The 14624-nt window shown below is 46.9% G+C and overlaps 1 protein-coding gene and 1 long non-coding RNA gene across 2 annotated transcripts in view; one reads left to right on the forward strand and one right to left on the reverse strand.

The window, feature by feature from the left end:
* Nucleotides 1–22: 22 nt before the first annotated feature.
* The window catches only part of LOC106010681 (uncharacterized), a 17838-nt gene continuing 3236 nt past the window's right edge, over nucleotides 23–14624 (forward strand). The window contains exons 1-2 of the long non-coding RNA XR_015442612.1: nucleotides 23–720; nucleotides 11879–13259. This is a non-coding gene — a long non-coding RNA (uncharacterized LOC106010681). The remainder of the gene's footprint in view (nucleotides 721–11878; nucleotides 13260–14624) is intronic.
* LOC101714799 (nephrocan-like) overlaps nucleotides 11658–14624 on the reverse strand; it is a 22325-nt gene continuing 19358 nt past the window's right edge. Inside the window, 3 exon segments of the mRNA XM_087190205.1 lie at nucleotides 11658–12863; nucleotides 12898–12930; nucleotides 12932–13146. Coding sequence (XP_087046331.1) covers nucleotides 12699–12863; nucleotides 12898–12930; nucleotides 12932–13146 — 413 coding nt within the window. The 3' untranslated portion in view covers nucleotides 11658–12698.

Below are 14624 nucleotides of genomic sequence, written 5' to 3' on the forward strand. Positions count from 1 at the left end.
CGGGGCGGACCGTGCGCCCAACGCGCCCCTGGCGGCGCGGAGGACCAGTAGCAGGCACTGTCGGCTTTCCGGGCCGACTCCGGTAAAGGACGAACAAGCGGCGCGGGCGGGGGCTCCAGGCCCGGCGTCCCACAGCCGGTGTCCGAGGAGCACGTGATCAGGTGGATCGCAACTTACAAACGCTAGAAAGGACCGAGGTGGAAATGGTTCACGCTGCAGATCGACAAGCCCCCGCGAGGAAAGTGCCCATTAGAGAGCTAACCTCCCTCCAGCGGGGCTGCCTCCCGCGCCCAGACCGAGAGTGGGGCCCCGGGAACGGAGTCCTGACGGGCGGCCCCGCCTAGTCATCTGGTCGCAACGCTGTTTCATTCACTCACTCATTCATTCATTCCGGAATCACCGAGCCAGGCTGACAGTGGCAGGAAGATGGACCCGAGGTGGGCTCAGTCTCTACTCCGTCTGCCCTGTGACCATCCTGCCTGTGCACCCGTGCTCGGCCTGTCTGCACTTCACAACGACCTCCAGGCCACTTCTGTCCTGTGCTCCCCAGTTCTGCCCCTTCGCTCAAGCTGTTCCTGTCCGAATGCCCGTTTCCCACCTAGGCCTTGGCCCAGTCCCAAGCCATGCTCCGGGCTTGTCCACTCCAGCGCCGCCCGCAGTCATCACAGAACGTGTGCAGCGTGTAGTCCTGCATATTGCTGTAGACACACACACACACAGGTAGGTACCGATGTGCAGATTTGCCAGTGTCACACCCACTTCATCCCCTTTTCCTGCTGGGAAACGTCTGTTAATTTGTTGGCCACGTGCTTTTTAGTTGTTTGATCACTGTCCTTTTTTCAGCCAGCCTCACTTGCGTTTCTCAGGCTCACTTGACTTTATTTTCAAACTCGAATCTATGTCCACCTCAAGCCACCCTGACAGCAAGGCTGTGGACCTGTCACCGGCCCAGATGCTCGGCCGGGACAGTTCTGGGGTCTGCCCTGCACCAGCTGAGAGTGCCTGGCCCTGCTCCCCACCAAGCTGCTGCTGTGAGTGCTGCCTTCCACGGTGCTGTGCTCGGGAGCATCCCTAGCGTCCCCAATGCCCACCCCACACTGCTCTGGAGAAATACACTTCCCTATCCCAGGGCTTGCGTCCGATAAGAATGGAGCTCAGTTTCAGTCCCCTGCCACCTTTTCAGGACACGCTGGCTATGTGTCTTTGTACATCTTTGAATGAAAAACACAGCAGGAGGATTCTGGCCACACCCCCATCTGCCAGTGCCCTTTAACAGGCAGACTCCGGTTTGCTCCCCAGTGGTTTGTTCTCCTAACCAGGCAGACAGGTTAACGAGTCTCCTAGCTCAAGGGTGTTTAGCCTCCTAAGAGAGAGGGTAATGGGGCTGCTCTTCTTCTCTGACAGCTTGCAGTAAGACAGGAATGGGTGGGAAGGTAGTTCAGCCTTAGGTCCTTCGCCAGCCTGACCCGGCTGAGTTCAGTTCCGCACAGGAAACAAATAAGTAAACAGCAGCAGAGTAGGGATGGGCAGGTACTGAGCAGGACCATGGCTTTGTGGCCTTGGACTAAATCCCCCCTACCCATAGTTTTTAAGGAAAACCATCGAATGTGTTAGGAGCATGACCTGAACTGAGGTGCAGGCCTGAGCAGCCTGGCTCCATTCTGGTCCCAGCCGGAGACAGGACAAATCAAGCAGCCTCTTTCGGGGCTTCAGCAGCAGTGGGAGACAGAAACAGGCAGGCCTCCACCCTTCCTGCAGCTTTCTAGGTTCTTGGGCCACAGGCTCAACATGGGTCCTGGCTCCTGTTGTCCCTACCTGCCTGTCTGTAATATGCACATTTCACAGAACCTGTGTGCATGAGGGTTCTGCTTCATCAGACAAGGTGGGCAGAAGTGGTAACCAAAGCAAGGTGGAACCACTTTGCGTCTGTAGTTGTTGCCAACGAGCAGCTGCTTCTTACACTTCCAAGGAGGTAGAGTCAGAGTCTGCTGCTCTTACCCACGCTCCAGCATGCCAGGAGAGCCACACCAGATGTCTTGTGTAGACACATTCAATCCAGTGTCCAATGTGCCCTCACACTTCGAAAGGGTTCCTTATGGAGTCACCTGACAAGAGGAGTAAATGTGGCCCTTTCTGAATGTGGGGAGTTCAGATTATAAAATCAGGACACATAAATATCAAGAGAGATGCAGCCTCAGGAAGGCAACAAGTCCTCAGTGTTGTGGGGATGGTATTGGACTTGCTCCTCCATTGTGAAATGCTCTACGATCATTTAATCCCCACTGTGGAGGTCAGGTGGAGACATCTGGGGTTTACAGAACAGAAAATCACTGGAGATGAACAGACAAGCAGAGCTGCCCGTGCCTCCCCACGCTGCGGCTGTCAGGTGGGGATGGCTCTGTGGAGGTTGGGACTGATGTTCGCAGCCCATGGCTGGGCCAGGAGGCTGCCTGGGGCTCAGTGGGCCTCGCTGCGGGGTGGGTCTGGCGGTCCCGTGTGACCTCAGGGACTATCCTGGACTGTTCCCCTGCCTGCTCTCGGCTGCCATGAACACTGCATGCAGGACGTAGTTTCCATGAAGCCACTGTCAACACCCTGACCAGTGTTGTACAATTCCAGCCACTGTTGGCACATCACTGTCTCCTGTCAGCAGTTACAGGAGTGCTGGCTGTGCTCTGTGCTCTACATCCTACGCCTGCATTCACTGTTGGAGTGCCACACAGACGAGCTCCGAACCCTAAAATCCTCTCTGCTCCTCCTGAGACTTGGTAACCACTGATCCTTCCCCGTCTCTGCAGTTTTGCCTTTTGGGGTGCTGACAGGTGGAACCCTGCAGCAGGCAGCCTTCCATATCGATCACCCTCTTTCCCTTACCACTATGCACCAGAGGCTGTTCATGTCCCTTCACACTTTCACGCCTTGTTTCTTTTTAGTGGTATTTTCTCACCATTAAGCGTGTAGTTTGGCTTCTTCACCCCATTGATATGATGAGTTTCACTTGTTGACTTTTGAATGTTGAAACAAACTTGCCTACCTGGGCTAAATCCCACTTGGTCACTGTATTCTTTTCATGCCCTGTGGGATCTGATTTGCTATTTTGTTGAAGCCTTTTGCATCTCTGTTCAGGAGCATAAAAGAGACTGGTTTGTAGTTTTCGTTTTTTGTAATGTCCTATTCTTTTGCTGTAGGGGAAATGCCGGCCTCGTTAGATGAGTTAGGAAGTATTCCCTCTGTATCTATCTCCTGAAAAAGATTGTGAAGAATTGGTGTAATCTATTTCTTGTAGGTCTGATGGAATTCACCCAGCTTGGCTGGGTGCTTTCTGTTTGGGAAAGTTATTAACAACTAATTCAACTTCTTTAATAGATATAGGTCAATTCAGATAGTTAATTCCTTGTGTTAGTTTTGGCAGATTGTGTCTTTCAAGGAATTGGCCCATTTCATCTTTCTCCACCTTAAGTTTTTTATGTTTAGTCTGTAAGTTGTTAGATCTGTGGGCCTGGAGCTGTTCACAGAAGCCCGTTATTCACAGAGCCTGTAGTGATGGCCTCTTTCATTCCTATTCTAGTCCTTCCTTCTCCAGTGTCTTTCTTGGTCAGCCTGGCCAGAGGCTTACCAGTTTTACTAGTGTTTTCAAAGAACCAGCCTTTGGTTTTTGTTGATTTTCTCTACCACTTTTCCATATTTAATTTTATTGATTTCTAGTCTAATATCTATTATTTCTTTTCTTCTGCTTTCTTTGGATTTAGTTTGGCCTTCTTTATACAGTTCTTAGAACCATAGATTATTGACTTTAGATCTTTCTTCCTTTCTATTATATCCATTAAAAGATATAAATTTCACACAGTTTTTGCTACATTCTACATATTTTGATCAATTGCATTTTCAGTCAAAGTATTTTTACTTTCTCTTGAGATTTCCTCTTTGACCAATGTGTTGTTTAATGTCCAAGTATCTTGGGATTTTCCTATCTTCTTGTTATTAATTTCTAGGTTCATTATTGGGGTCTAAGAATAGACATTTTTGTTATTTTACATCAATTAAGGTGTGTATTAGGGCCAAGAATGTGATCTACCATAATAAACTTCCCTTGTGAATATGAGAAGCGTGTGTACTCCACTGTTGCTGGACAAGTAGTTGATAAATGTCAGTTATATCCAGTTGATTGATGGTGTTGATGAATTCAACTATGTGCTTACAGATTTTGTACCTTTGAGATCTGCCCATTTCTGTTAGTTGGAAGTGTCCAACTATAATAATGAGTTCATCTTTTTCTTGCATTTCTATTAGTTTTTACCTCACATATTTTGGTGCTCTCTTGTTATGCACAAATACAAATGAAGGATTGTTATATCTTCTTGGAGAATTACCTTTGTCATTCTGCAGTGCCCATCTTTATCCCTGGTGCATTTCTTTGCTCAGAAGCTGGCTTTGTCTAGCTCGGCAAGTTTGAGGCCAGCCTGGACTACATAGCAAGAGCTTGTCTCAAAACACAAACTAGCAGAAAGTTCACTTTGTCCAAAATTAATACAGCGGCTTCTGCTTTCTTTTGATTAGTATTAACATGGTATGTTTTTCTCCATCTTTTTACTTTTTTGACTGTATGTAAAGTGAGTTTATATGTAAAGTGAGGGTTTTATTGGTACTGGGGATTGAACTCGGGTCCTTGTGTTTGCACAGCAGGTGGCAAAACCACTGAGCTAAATCCCCAGCCCAAAGTTTAGCTTTTGTTCTTTTTTTTGAGTTTTTTAATCTTTTTGTAGATAGTGTATATTTGGGCCTTTGTTGCGATTTGTTTTTTCTGAGACAGGGTCTTGCTTTCTACTCAGGCTAGTATTGAACTCCTGGACTCAAGGGATCCTTACATCTCAGCCTCCAGAATGGCTGGGACTGCAGGCATGCACTGCTGTCTCCAGGTCACTGGATCTCCTTTAAATCTACATTGATAACCTGTCTCTCAGTTTGTGTTTACACAACTAATGTTTAGTGATTTGTGGCACAGATAGTTGGATACAACCTCCCCTACTTACTACTGTTTTCTATTTCTTGCCTGTGTTTCTGGATCCTACCTTTCATTTCTGGCTTTTTGGTATTAACTGAGCACCTTATATGATTCCACTTCCTCTGCTTTCTTAGCATACCAGTTATACTTGTTTTAACTGTAGTTTGCAATATTTATTTACAAAGAATCAAGTTCCACTTCCAAGTGACACCGCACTGTTTCGCAGGGAATGCAGATGTAGTATAATGAAGTGGTCCTGCCTCCCTTCCCACTCCCTGCTCTCATCTTGTTTACATATGTATAATAATGTGTGCAGACATGACCACGTGTGTGTATATATTGGCTACATTGTGATCGTCATTTTGAACAAACTTATCTCTTGAATCAATTAGAAATTTAATAAACAAGTTTTAATTTTACCTTCACTTATTTATTCTCCTAGTGCTTTTCTTTACATTGTCCTGAATTTCTAATCAATCTCATTTTGCTTCTCTGAAAAGCATTTCCATCAACATTTTTTGCAAAGCAACACATTCCCCAACTTTTGTCTGAAAAAATCCTTGTTTGCCTTTATTTTGAAGGAAATTGTGTTGGATACAGATTTCTATGTTGTGGGTTTTTTCCCCTCAACATTCCAAATATTTTACTACACTCCCTTCTTGGTTGTGTGATTTCTGAGAAGTTGGCTGTAATACTTATCTTTGAGTCTGAATAGGAAAGAGTGGTGGCTTCTTTCAAGACTTTTTTCCTTATCTTTGTTTCTCAGTAGGAAAAGTTGGCTTTTATAAAATTTTTTTCTTTATCTTTCATTTTTCTAAAGTTGGAATATGATATGCCTGATTTAGTTGGGGGCATTTATTCTGCTTGGATTTCCCTAGAGCTAAGGTTTGGCCCCTGACATTAGTTTGAGGAAAGTCTCAGTTACTGTATTATTGCTCCACATACAACTGTTTCCTTCTGATCCTTCCCTGTCTTCTCCACTGAGCCTGTATTACACTATCTGTAGCTGTCCCACAGTTCTTGACTATTCTGTCCCTTTTCCCCATTTTTTTTTCTCTTTTGCTCCTCGGTTTGGAAATATCCTAATGATACACACTCAAATGTAGTAGGGTTTTTCCCTTCACCTGTGTCTAGAATGAGGCTTGCTTTATTTCTCCTATAGCGTTTTCAATCTCTAACATTTCTTTTTTATTCTTTTCATTTTCTTCTGAAAAGGGTCTCACTAAGCACAGGCTGGCCTTGGACTTGCGATCCTATCTCAGTCTTCCTAGTACCTGGGATTACAGGTGTGTACCACTGTGCCCAGATACACAGATAACTTCTAAGTAACCGAGAATGGTGGACATTGGTCACTGAAACACTGATCTCTCTATATATGTATACACACATTTATCTTGTAGATACACACAATATACATACAGTATATAGATACACACTTAAATTTATCTTAGTGCATGTATATATGTACAGATATATGCATAGTGTATTTTTATATATTTAAAAGATTGACTGATTTGACTACCTAAATGATACATTTTCTATAAGGCAAAAGACATCATGAATCAAAAAGAAAAATAATAGTTTGGGATAAAATACTAATAATATATCTCACAAAATACAGATATATCCCAATTGTGCAGAAGAAAACCCTTACAAATTGATTTTTAGAAAAGACAAAGAACTCAGTTTTCTTAAATGGTCAAAGTGCATAAGCTGGTGATCAACAGAAGAGAAGATGCAAAAGCTAACAAATATATAGAAAACTTGCTCAACCTCACTAGCAGGAAATTGAAGGGATGCCATTTTCTCACCCACTGAATGGGCAAGGACCAGAGATGGACAAATGCTGAAGACTGTGTAGAAGCAGGAACTGCTGCTAAGAGTGTCCTTTGACACAACATGTGGGGCAAGTAGTCTTTGTAAAACCATCTTGGAATCTTTGATTAAATAAAATTAACAATACACAGAGCCTTCAACACAGGGATCCTATTTGGTGATGTTATTACGTCTTTAGGTGGGTCATTATCACGGGCCACTTTTCATATAATGCAGGGAAATTTATTCAAAGAATTTTCAGGGACATTTGTGATCTTTTAAAAAGTCCTAAATAAAAGGCCTGAAAAACAGCTGGAATAAATCCAGTCCAGGGCCGGGAGATTGTGAGGGGCCTTGTGGTGGCAAAGAGAATAAATAGCTGGGTCTGCATGACCAGCAATTGTCAGTGGCTGTTTTGAAAGCTGAATCACATCCTGTTATGGCTGTGTCCAGATGTCCCCACAAGGTCTCATGCAGTCATAAGTGGGGCTTTTCAGAGGAGGCTGGATCTCTAGTATGTGACGCTAGGATTCATTCATGGTGCAATGCGAGGACTAAGGATGTGAGTGCTGCCCACTATGAGGGCAGATAGCCTGGTTAGGATACAAGGATCAGAAAAAGGCTGTCGCTTGGTCCCTCTTTGCTACTTGTTGCTTGCTGCCTTCTGCCCTCCATGAACCATTTCTCCTCTGCCAGGCCACCCTGTCTTAGAGCCAGCCAGCTATGCACTGAAGCCTCTACAAACTGTGAGCCAAAATAAAACTTTTCTCCTTTAGCTTTGGGTGTTGGGTATTTTGTCTCAGCAATGAAAAAAATAACTAAGACACATCCATTAAATCAAACCCTCTACATTGGATTCCTAAGAACAGTGTTTTGTGGAAGCCCATTGAGTTTATTAAAGCAATATCTTGCCTTGGAGAGAAAAAATGGTAGAGAAATTCATCAGGTGCTCTCCTGTCAAAACAGATACTGTCTAGAATAAAGGTGATGGTTGGGTTCAGAGATGGTGTGAGCTCTAGAATCAAGGTCTGAGATAATCCATGATCAGCACCAGGTGACAGCAGTCCCTTCAAGATTATTCTCCCAAAACTGTGCTTTGGGGAACTTTTAGTGTTCCCAGGATTTGGGGCTGCCAATCTGCCAACAATCAAAAATTTAACATTGAACACACAATTGAGTGTAGGACAGAAAACACTGGATTTCTGGGTGACTGATACAGTGATTATTTCATTTGTATACATGGATAATTAAGCATATCTAACCGAGCAAAATACCTAATTAACTAAATGATGCATGAAATAACTAAACCATGACTCCCAACAAAATAAAGCTTTAAAAGCATGTATGAATTCAGTTTCCCAATGCTAGTGAAATGCATATAATCTGTATGTGAAAGGCATGAAAGAGTCCCCAGCTCCCACATACACACCAATGACTGTTTTATGAGGAAGAGACCAGGATTGTGGGCGTGTCTGGACCCCAAGATGTTCTGTAATGAGGGGACACAAGGAATAGGCAGAAGGAAAAGCACCTGTGAGAAAGGCAAGTTTTTCTGAGGATCAACTTGAAGATAACTTTCTCTTCCAAAAGCCAGGACATCTGAAGTCTTCTTCTCCCTGATAAGAGTAGAGACTCACAGGTCTCAATGCTGATTCTGAGACTGGCAAACCCTTTGCAGAGGTGTTACAGAAAACCCACACACCAGCCAGAGGTGAGTGTAGGCATTTCCTATTGTCGTGTGTGTTGTGTAACAGAAGTGTACAACGCCCATGAGGAAACCTTCCAGAACTTGTAAATTTTAAGCAATTCTGAGTAAAAGCTAAGACTGGTCTCTCAGGACAACTTGGATGATACTGGTACCTTCCCCGGAGACCAGCAAGTGTGCCTGCAAGGGGCATAGCACCTTCCTTTCAGGTTATTCATCTCCTTTATTCTTGCCGAGTTTCAAATGGGGAGGACATCCCCAAGGCTAAGAGGGAGATTGTTCTGAACCACAGAAGGATCAGGTCCTCACAGGCACCAGTGAAAGTTTCAACAAGGGTTTGTTTTGCCAAAAGGCAGCAGGGGCAGTAGGACCAAGCAGCATCTTGGTTCTGACTCCTGTGGGCTGAGGCAGGCGTGATTTGAAATATGAGGGCTTCCTGGAAGGGGTCTTCAGTACAGATGTGTGCTGCTCATTGCATAGCCCTTGGGCTCATTTACATCTGGGACCAGGTGCTTGGCATTTGGGGTGTGGAGCAATAGCTCCATGTGGAAAGGGGGCGGATTCACAAGATCATGGAGGTGTTAGGAAAGGGTTTTCCTTACATTTGGTTTATTTGTAGCACTACTGTCATCATTCTACAGATGAGGAAACACACACAGAGTAACACAGGAAAAATAGGTCTTGGGAAGTGGATCTCCCAGTTTTAGACATCTGTCCCCGAGCAACCCTTTTTCTCAGAACCCTGCACTAAGGGCACTCTTCCTCTCCAACTCCACCGACGCTCAACCCACACTCAGCTTCTGGGCTTCAAAGAAACATCCACACTTCACCCTTCCTTCCAACTATCACCTGCTCTGCATTCCAATCCTGCGCCCCCAGCTGCTTTCCAAGGTCATAGGTAATTATCTGATTTTTTAAAAATTTAAGTCTTACACAAGTAGAAATGTATAATTGAGCTTTAAAATTTCCTTTTCTTCTTGTCTTCCCTTTTCTTCTCTTTTTTGGTAAATTAATTGATAAACTCTATCAAGAGCCAGAAATCTAGATGAACAGATAGGTGCATAGATGCTATTGTGGAATGAATTATGTTCTCCAAAATTCATATGTGGAAGGCCTAGCCCTGGATGTGATAGTGTTTATAGATAGGACCTCAGTGAAGTACTATAGTTTAGGTCTAAACTATCCCCCCAAAGTCTCATTATTCCAAGGTAGGGCTTTTAAAAGATGAGTGGATTATGACATGCTAGGCTTATTAGTTGACTGATCTACTGATAAGTTCATAGCTGAACAGTCTGTCAGGAGGTGGGCCCTGGTTGGACGACACAGGTCACTGGGGTCATGACTTGGAAGGGTGGATTCTCCTCCCTAGTGCCTCCCTTCTCTCTGTTTCCTGGCTGCCCTTAGATGAGCAGCTTTCCTCTGCCAGGCCCTTCCACCATTGTTTCTGCCTTGGAGCCAGTAAACCATGGACTGAACCCACTGAAGCTGGGAGCCAAAACTTCTCTTCCTTTGTGTTATGAGCAACAGATATTTTGTCCTAGTGTCAAGAAGCTAATATGAGGTAATTAAACTTATATAAGGTGTTATGGCTTGTATTTAAATGTTCCCCCTCCAAAGCCTCATCAGTCATAAGTGGGGATTTTCAGAGGTGGCTGGATCTAGAGTATATGAGGCTGGGATGAAGTGTGTGATCCTGGGATCAAGGGTGATTACTAAATTAGTCCACTGATTGGTTTGGCATAGTTCTTTGTGTGGATAATGGGAAGGCCCACTCTGGGTGTGAGTACTACCCACCCTAAGGGTGGGTAGCCTGGGTAGGATATAAGGGACAGAAAAAAAGCCTGCTGTCTTACTTGCTGCTTCTTAGCTACTTTGCTGACTTCTGCCTGCCATGAACTGTTTCTCTTCTGCTATGCCACCCTGTCTTGGAGCCACCCAATTATGAACTGAAACCTCTATAAACTGTGAGCCAAAGAAACCTTTCCTCCTTTAACTTCGGGTGTTGGGTATTTTGTTTCAGCAGGAGAAGGTCATAAGGGTCTTTAATCTGGACTGTATCCTTATAGCAAGAGGAAGAGACCTAGAACCCTCTTCCTGTGTGCACACAGAGAAGGCGCCACTGAGGCCACTGCAAGAAGGTGGAGTCTGTGAGCCAGAAGACAGCCCTTGCTGAAGCAGCACTGGGAGCCCCTTGCTCTTGGACTTCTGGTTGCAGATCTGCAAGAAAGTGACCTTCTGTTGTCTAAGCTACCTGTGGCATTTTACTACAGCTTTCCAAGCAGATGAATGCAATGCTTTACTAGAATGCTATTTGTCTGTTACTTTTTCTCTCTCATTGCTGAGGAAAAATACCCGAGACCCAGCACACAAACACACCCAGAAACACAAACAATTCAAAACAAAACAAAAGCCCAGGTGCAATCAGGTTCTAGTTCAGCCTGTTCCTGAAAGTGTGGGTCTGACAATCATCTTACTCCTATAAGATTGCACTCTCTCCACAGACAGGGCGGCTCTCATCTATAATCCCAGCACTCTCTGGGAGCCTGAGGCAAAAGGATTGTAAACTGAAGCCTAGGCTGAGCAATTTAGTGACTTAGCAACACCCTGTTTAAAAAAAAAAAAAGGGCCAGGGATTTAGCTCAGTGGCACTGTGCCTGCCTCACAAGTGCAAGGTCCTATGTTTGATCCCTGGTACCAGAAAAAAAAAAAAAAAGATTGAACTTCTTTTTTTTGTTTGTTTTTTGGTACTGGGGATCAAACTAGGGTCCTTGCGCCTGCAGAGCAGGCAGTGAAACCACTGAGCTAAATCTCCGGCCCTGAACTTCATTTTAAATGACTAGGTTCTTTCCCAAGAACCTCACAGCCTGAAAATTATGATTATACATAAATATTCTGGTAACACCAGTGGCTATAAATTATTGTACATCAGCCATCCGTAGCCTTTCTCAGAGAGAACTGTAGGTCTAACACACTAAAAAGAGCTGAAACCCCACCCAACAGCAGGGAAGCCATCTGAGTTTCGCATTTCTGTGCCTTTTGGAGCGTGTGTCAGCCTGCTAGGGGCCAGGAGAACCACGGTATAAGTCAGTCTTTTCCACGCAGCATCAACTTGAAAAGAAGAAAATAGACAGAAAGCAAGAAATGCAAAGTCTGCATGACATTTTAGGTTAAAACATGACACTGAGGAAAGTCCTATCTCCCGGGCCCAGCTTGGCTCATCCATTCATTCTGTCTACTTTCCCTGCCATTAGGGATATTTTGATGGAAAACTGTGAAGTACTGCAGTAGATAAATCTTAATGAGTAGATAATGTGAACAGAAGCTAATTTTGGATACGGTTTTGAGTGTATTCACAGAACGGATTGATAGAAAAATACTATGCGCAGCCACAGCTCCAGACAGGCCTGGCTGACAAGCGCTCAGCTGCCGGAGGAGGAGGAGGAGGCGAGGTGGAGATGGAAACACGGAGCACCGCTCTCCAGGAAGGCCCTTCCTTTGGTCTCAGTCTGACTGTAAGGCCTCCAGCCCCCTAACGAGAGGCAAACCTGTGAAAGGCTGGGCCAGTCCGCCTAGAAGGGTGGGAGATGCCCCACCCGGACGCTGAGCACTCCCGCTCCGGGCAGCAGAGCCTGCGCTGCCTAGAGGCCACGTGCCAAGGCTTGGTCCCCAGCCCGGGTGGTGAGCGGCGTGGCGGGAGAGTGGGGCGCAGCGGGGGGACGCTGGGTGCCCTGCGGGGCGCCCGCCCCCTTTCCTGGTGCGGGAGGGGCGCGCTGCGGTGCTCTGGCTGCGAGGCCCAAAGCCACAGCACCGTGACCAGGACTGAAGCCTCTGGCGCCCCGGGCCGAGCCACCCCGTCCTTGTGCGTCGGCGACCCCAGGTACCGTCAGGAGGACGGGGCAGCAGCGTGGCCCCTCCAGCCCTGGGCTCCGCTCCGCGCGTCACGCCGCGCTCTCAGCCCGGCCCGAACGCCGGGGCTTCTCGGTGGCAAGCGCAGACAGCTCGCAGAACCCCGGCCCGCAGGGACCTTATTTGCCGTGACGGGTCGCCCGGGCGTCGGGACGCACAAACGCCTTCGGAACGGGCAGCGCCTCACGGCCCGCTCGGCCTTTCTTCTCCGAACAACAGCCCGGCAGCCTCAGCGGGGTCCGGGGGCCCGGGCGCGGCGGGCAGCGCCACTCACTCCAGCCCGCGGTCCTCGTCCTCGCAGTCCGCGTCCTCGTCGGGTCCCGCCGCGCCCGCCCGCGCCCGCTTCCCCGCCTCGCACTGCCGCGGGATCTCGCGCGACAAGGTCCAGCTCTCACCCCTGCGCTCCGCGGGCGCCGCGCACGCCCCGCCCCGCCCCTCCGCGCACGTCCCGCCCCGCCCCTCCGCGCACGTCCGTGCCCTGGGCGTGCAGCGTGTCGCGCACCCCGCAGCAGCGCGCAGGCGCAGTGCCAGGGGTGCCCGTCTAGGCAGAGGTGCAGGAGCCGCTGCAGCCCCGCCAGCGCCCGGAGCTCCAGGGCCGAGATCTCGCTGTTGCGCAGGTTGAGCACCTGGAGCTGCTTGAGGCCCCGCAGCTCCTGCTCGGCCACGTCCCGGACGGCGTTGCCTTTCAGCCCCAGCCGGGGCAGGGTCTCAGGGAGCCCGTGGAGGGGAGCAGATGAGCGGGACCGGCCGCCCACACCACCCCGGCCCGCTCGAGCGGCCACACGTCTGCAAATCAAGGAGACCCGCAAGCCTGACGTACAGGTGCCCGAGGTGACCGAAACTGCTGTCTAAATTCTTAAACACCTACTGCAGGAAAGGACCCGTTGCCATGAATCCGCCTCAAAATACCGCCCCCCCCCCCCCCACGCACTTCCCGTCCATCTTGTCAATTTGGGAAGCGGTTCTGGAGTTCTCTTTTCCGGGACTCTTTAACCGTGCTGTTGTGGCCGGCCAGATGTCCTGGATCATTCAAAATGTTGACTTCTCGTGGTCGAGCTATTTTAAAAGTTTAAACATTCGCGCATTTTCCCACCACACCTTGTACATACAATGGAATATTATTTAATGGTGTAAAGGAAAGAAGTTCCAAGATGTGCTACAGCACAGACAAACCCTGAGGATATTATACTGTGCACATGAAAGAAGCCAGAAATGAAAAGATGAGTACTATATAATTCCACTTCTGTGAACTTCCCAGTGTAGCTTAATTCACACCATGGAGTGGTAGTTGCCAGGGCAGGAGGGAGAGGAAATGGGGAGTAGTTGTTTGATAGGCAGGGTTTTCATTTTGTAAAAAGAAAGCGTTCTGGAGACTGGCTGTACCAATGTGAATATACTTAGCACTGCACTGACCGCTTAATGATTCACATGGTGGACTCCCCATTCGGTGTGTCTTACCACAGTTCTACATTACTGAGCCCTGGATGGTGAACACAGCATTGCACCAGGAGGGGCCCACTGTGAAATGTGGGACACCCGAACCATCACAGGAGACAACAGACCATAAAGGATTTTAACACCCTGAATTAATTAAGATCCGTGGGTCCATAGTAGCCCTTGGGAAAATCAGAGAAGGAAAAAGGGGAAGAAATAAATATAATGTTAATGGAAAAAATGGAATATTGGGCCGGGGATTTAGCTCAGTGGTTCCACCACCTGCCTCACAAGCTCAAGGACCCAAGTTCGATCCCCGGTACCAAAAAACAAACCCACAAAAAATGGAATACATTCTTGTGCAACTCCAGCTATGTAAAAGCAAGTCACATGTTCTAGTTGAACAATGAGAAGTAATGTCTATTTTTCAGCACGCTGTGTTTTCAACCTTGAACAGCTATTGCTTTATAATAAAGGGGGGGAAACTTTTTTAATTCTGTGGATATAAATTTGAAAAATGTTATGCTAATGCCTGTTGATAAAAATACAAAAGAATCACAGCAGTGAATCTGAAAATCTTTCTGTTATAGTCAACAACTTTGTAGTAAGGCCTTTTCTTGCTATGAACCATGAGAAGCTGGAAGCTTTTATAGGAAAAGAAAGGCCCTTCATGTTGAAATAGCATCCAGATGTTTTCTGCCACAGGGTGAAAGCTCTAGAAGTCCATGCATTTTAGTGTTCATTGCTGGAGTGATGAGAGAA

The sequence above is a fragment of the Heterocephalus glaber genome, unplaced genomic scaffold, assembly GCF_053883595.1.
Source record: "Heterocephalus glaber isolate CG9 unplaced genomic scaffold, H.glaber_assembly_v1.0 deba00001550, whole genome shotgun sequence".
Taxonomy (NCBI): domain Eukaryota; kingdom Metazoa; phylum Chordata; class Mammalia; order Rodentia; family Bathyergidae; genus Heterocephalus; species Heterocephalus glaber.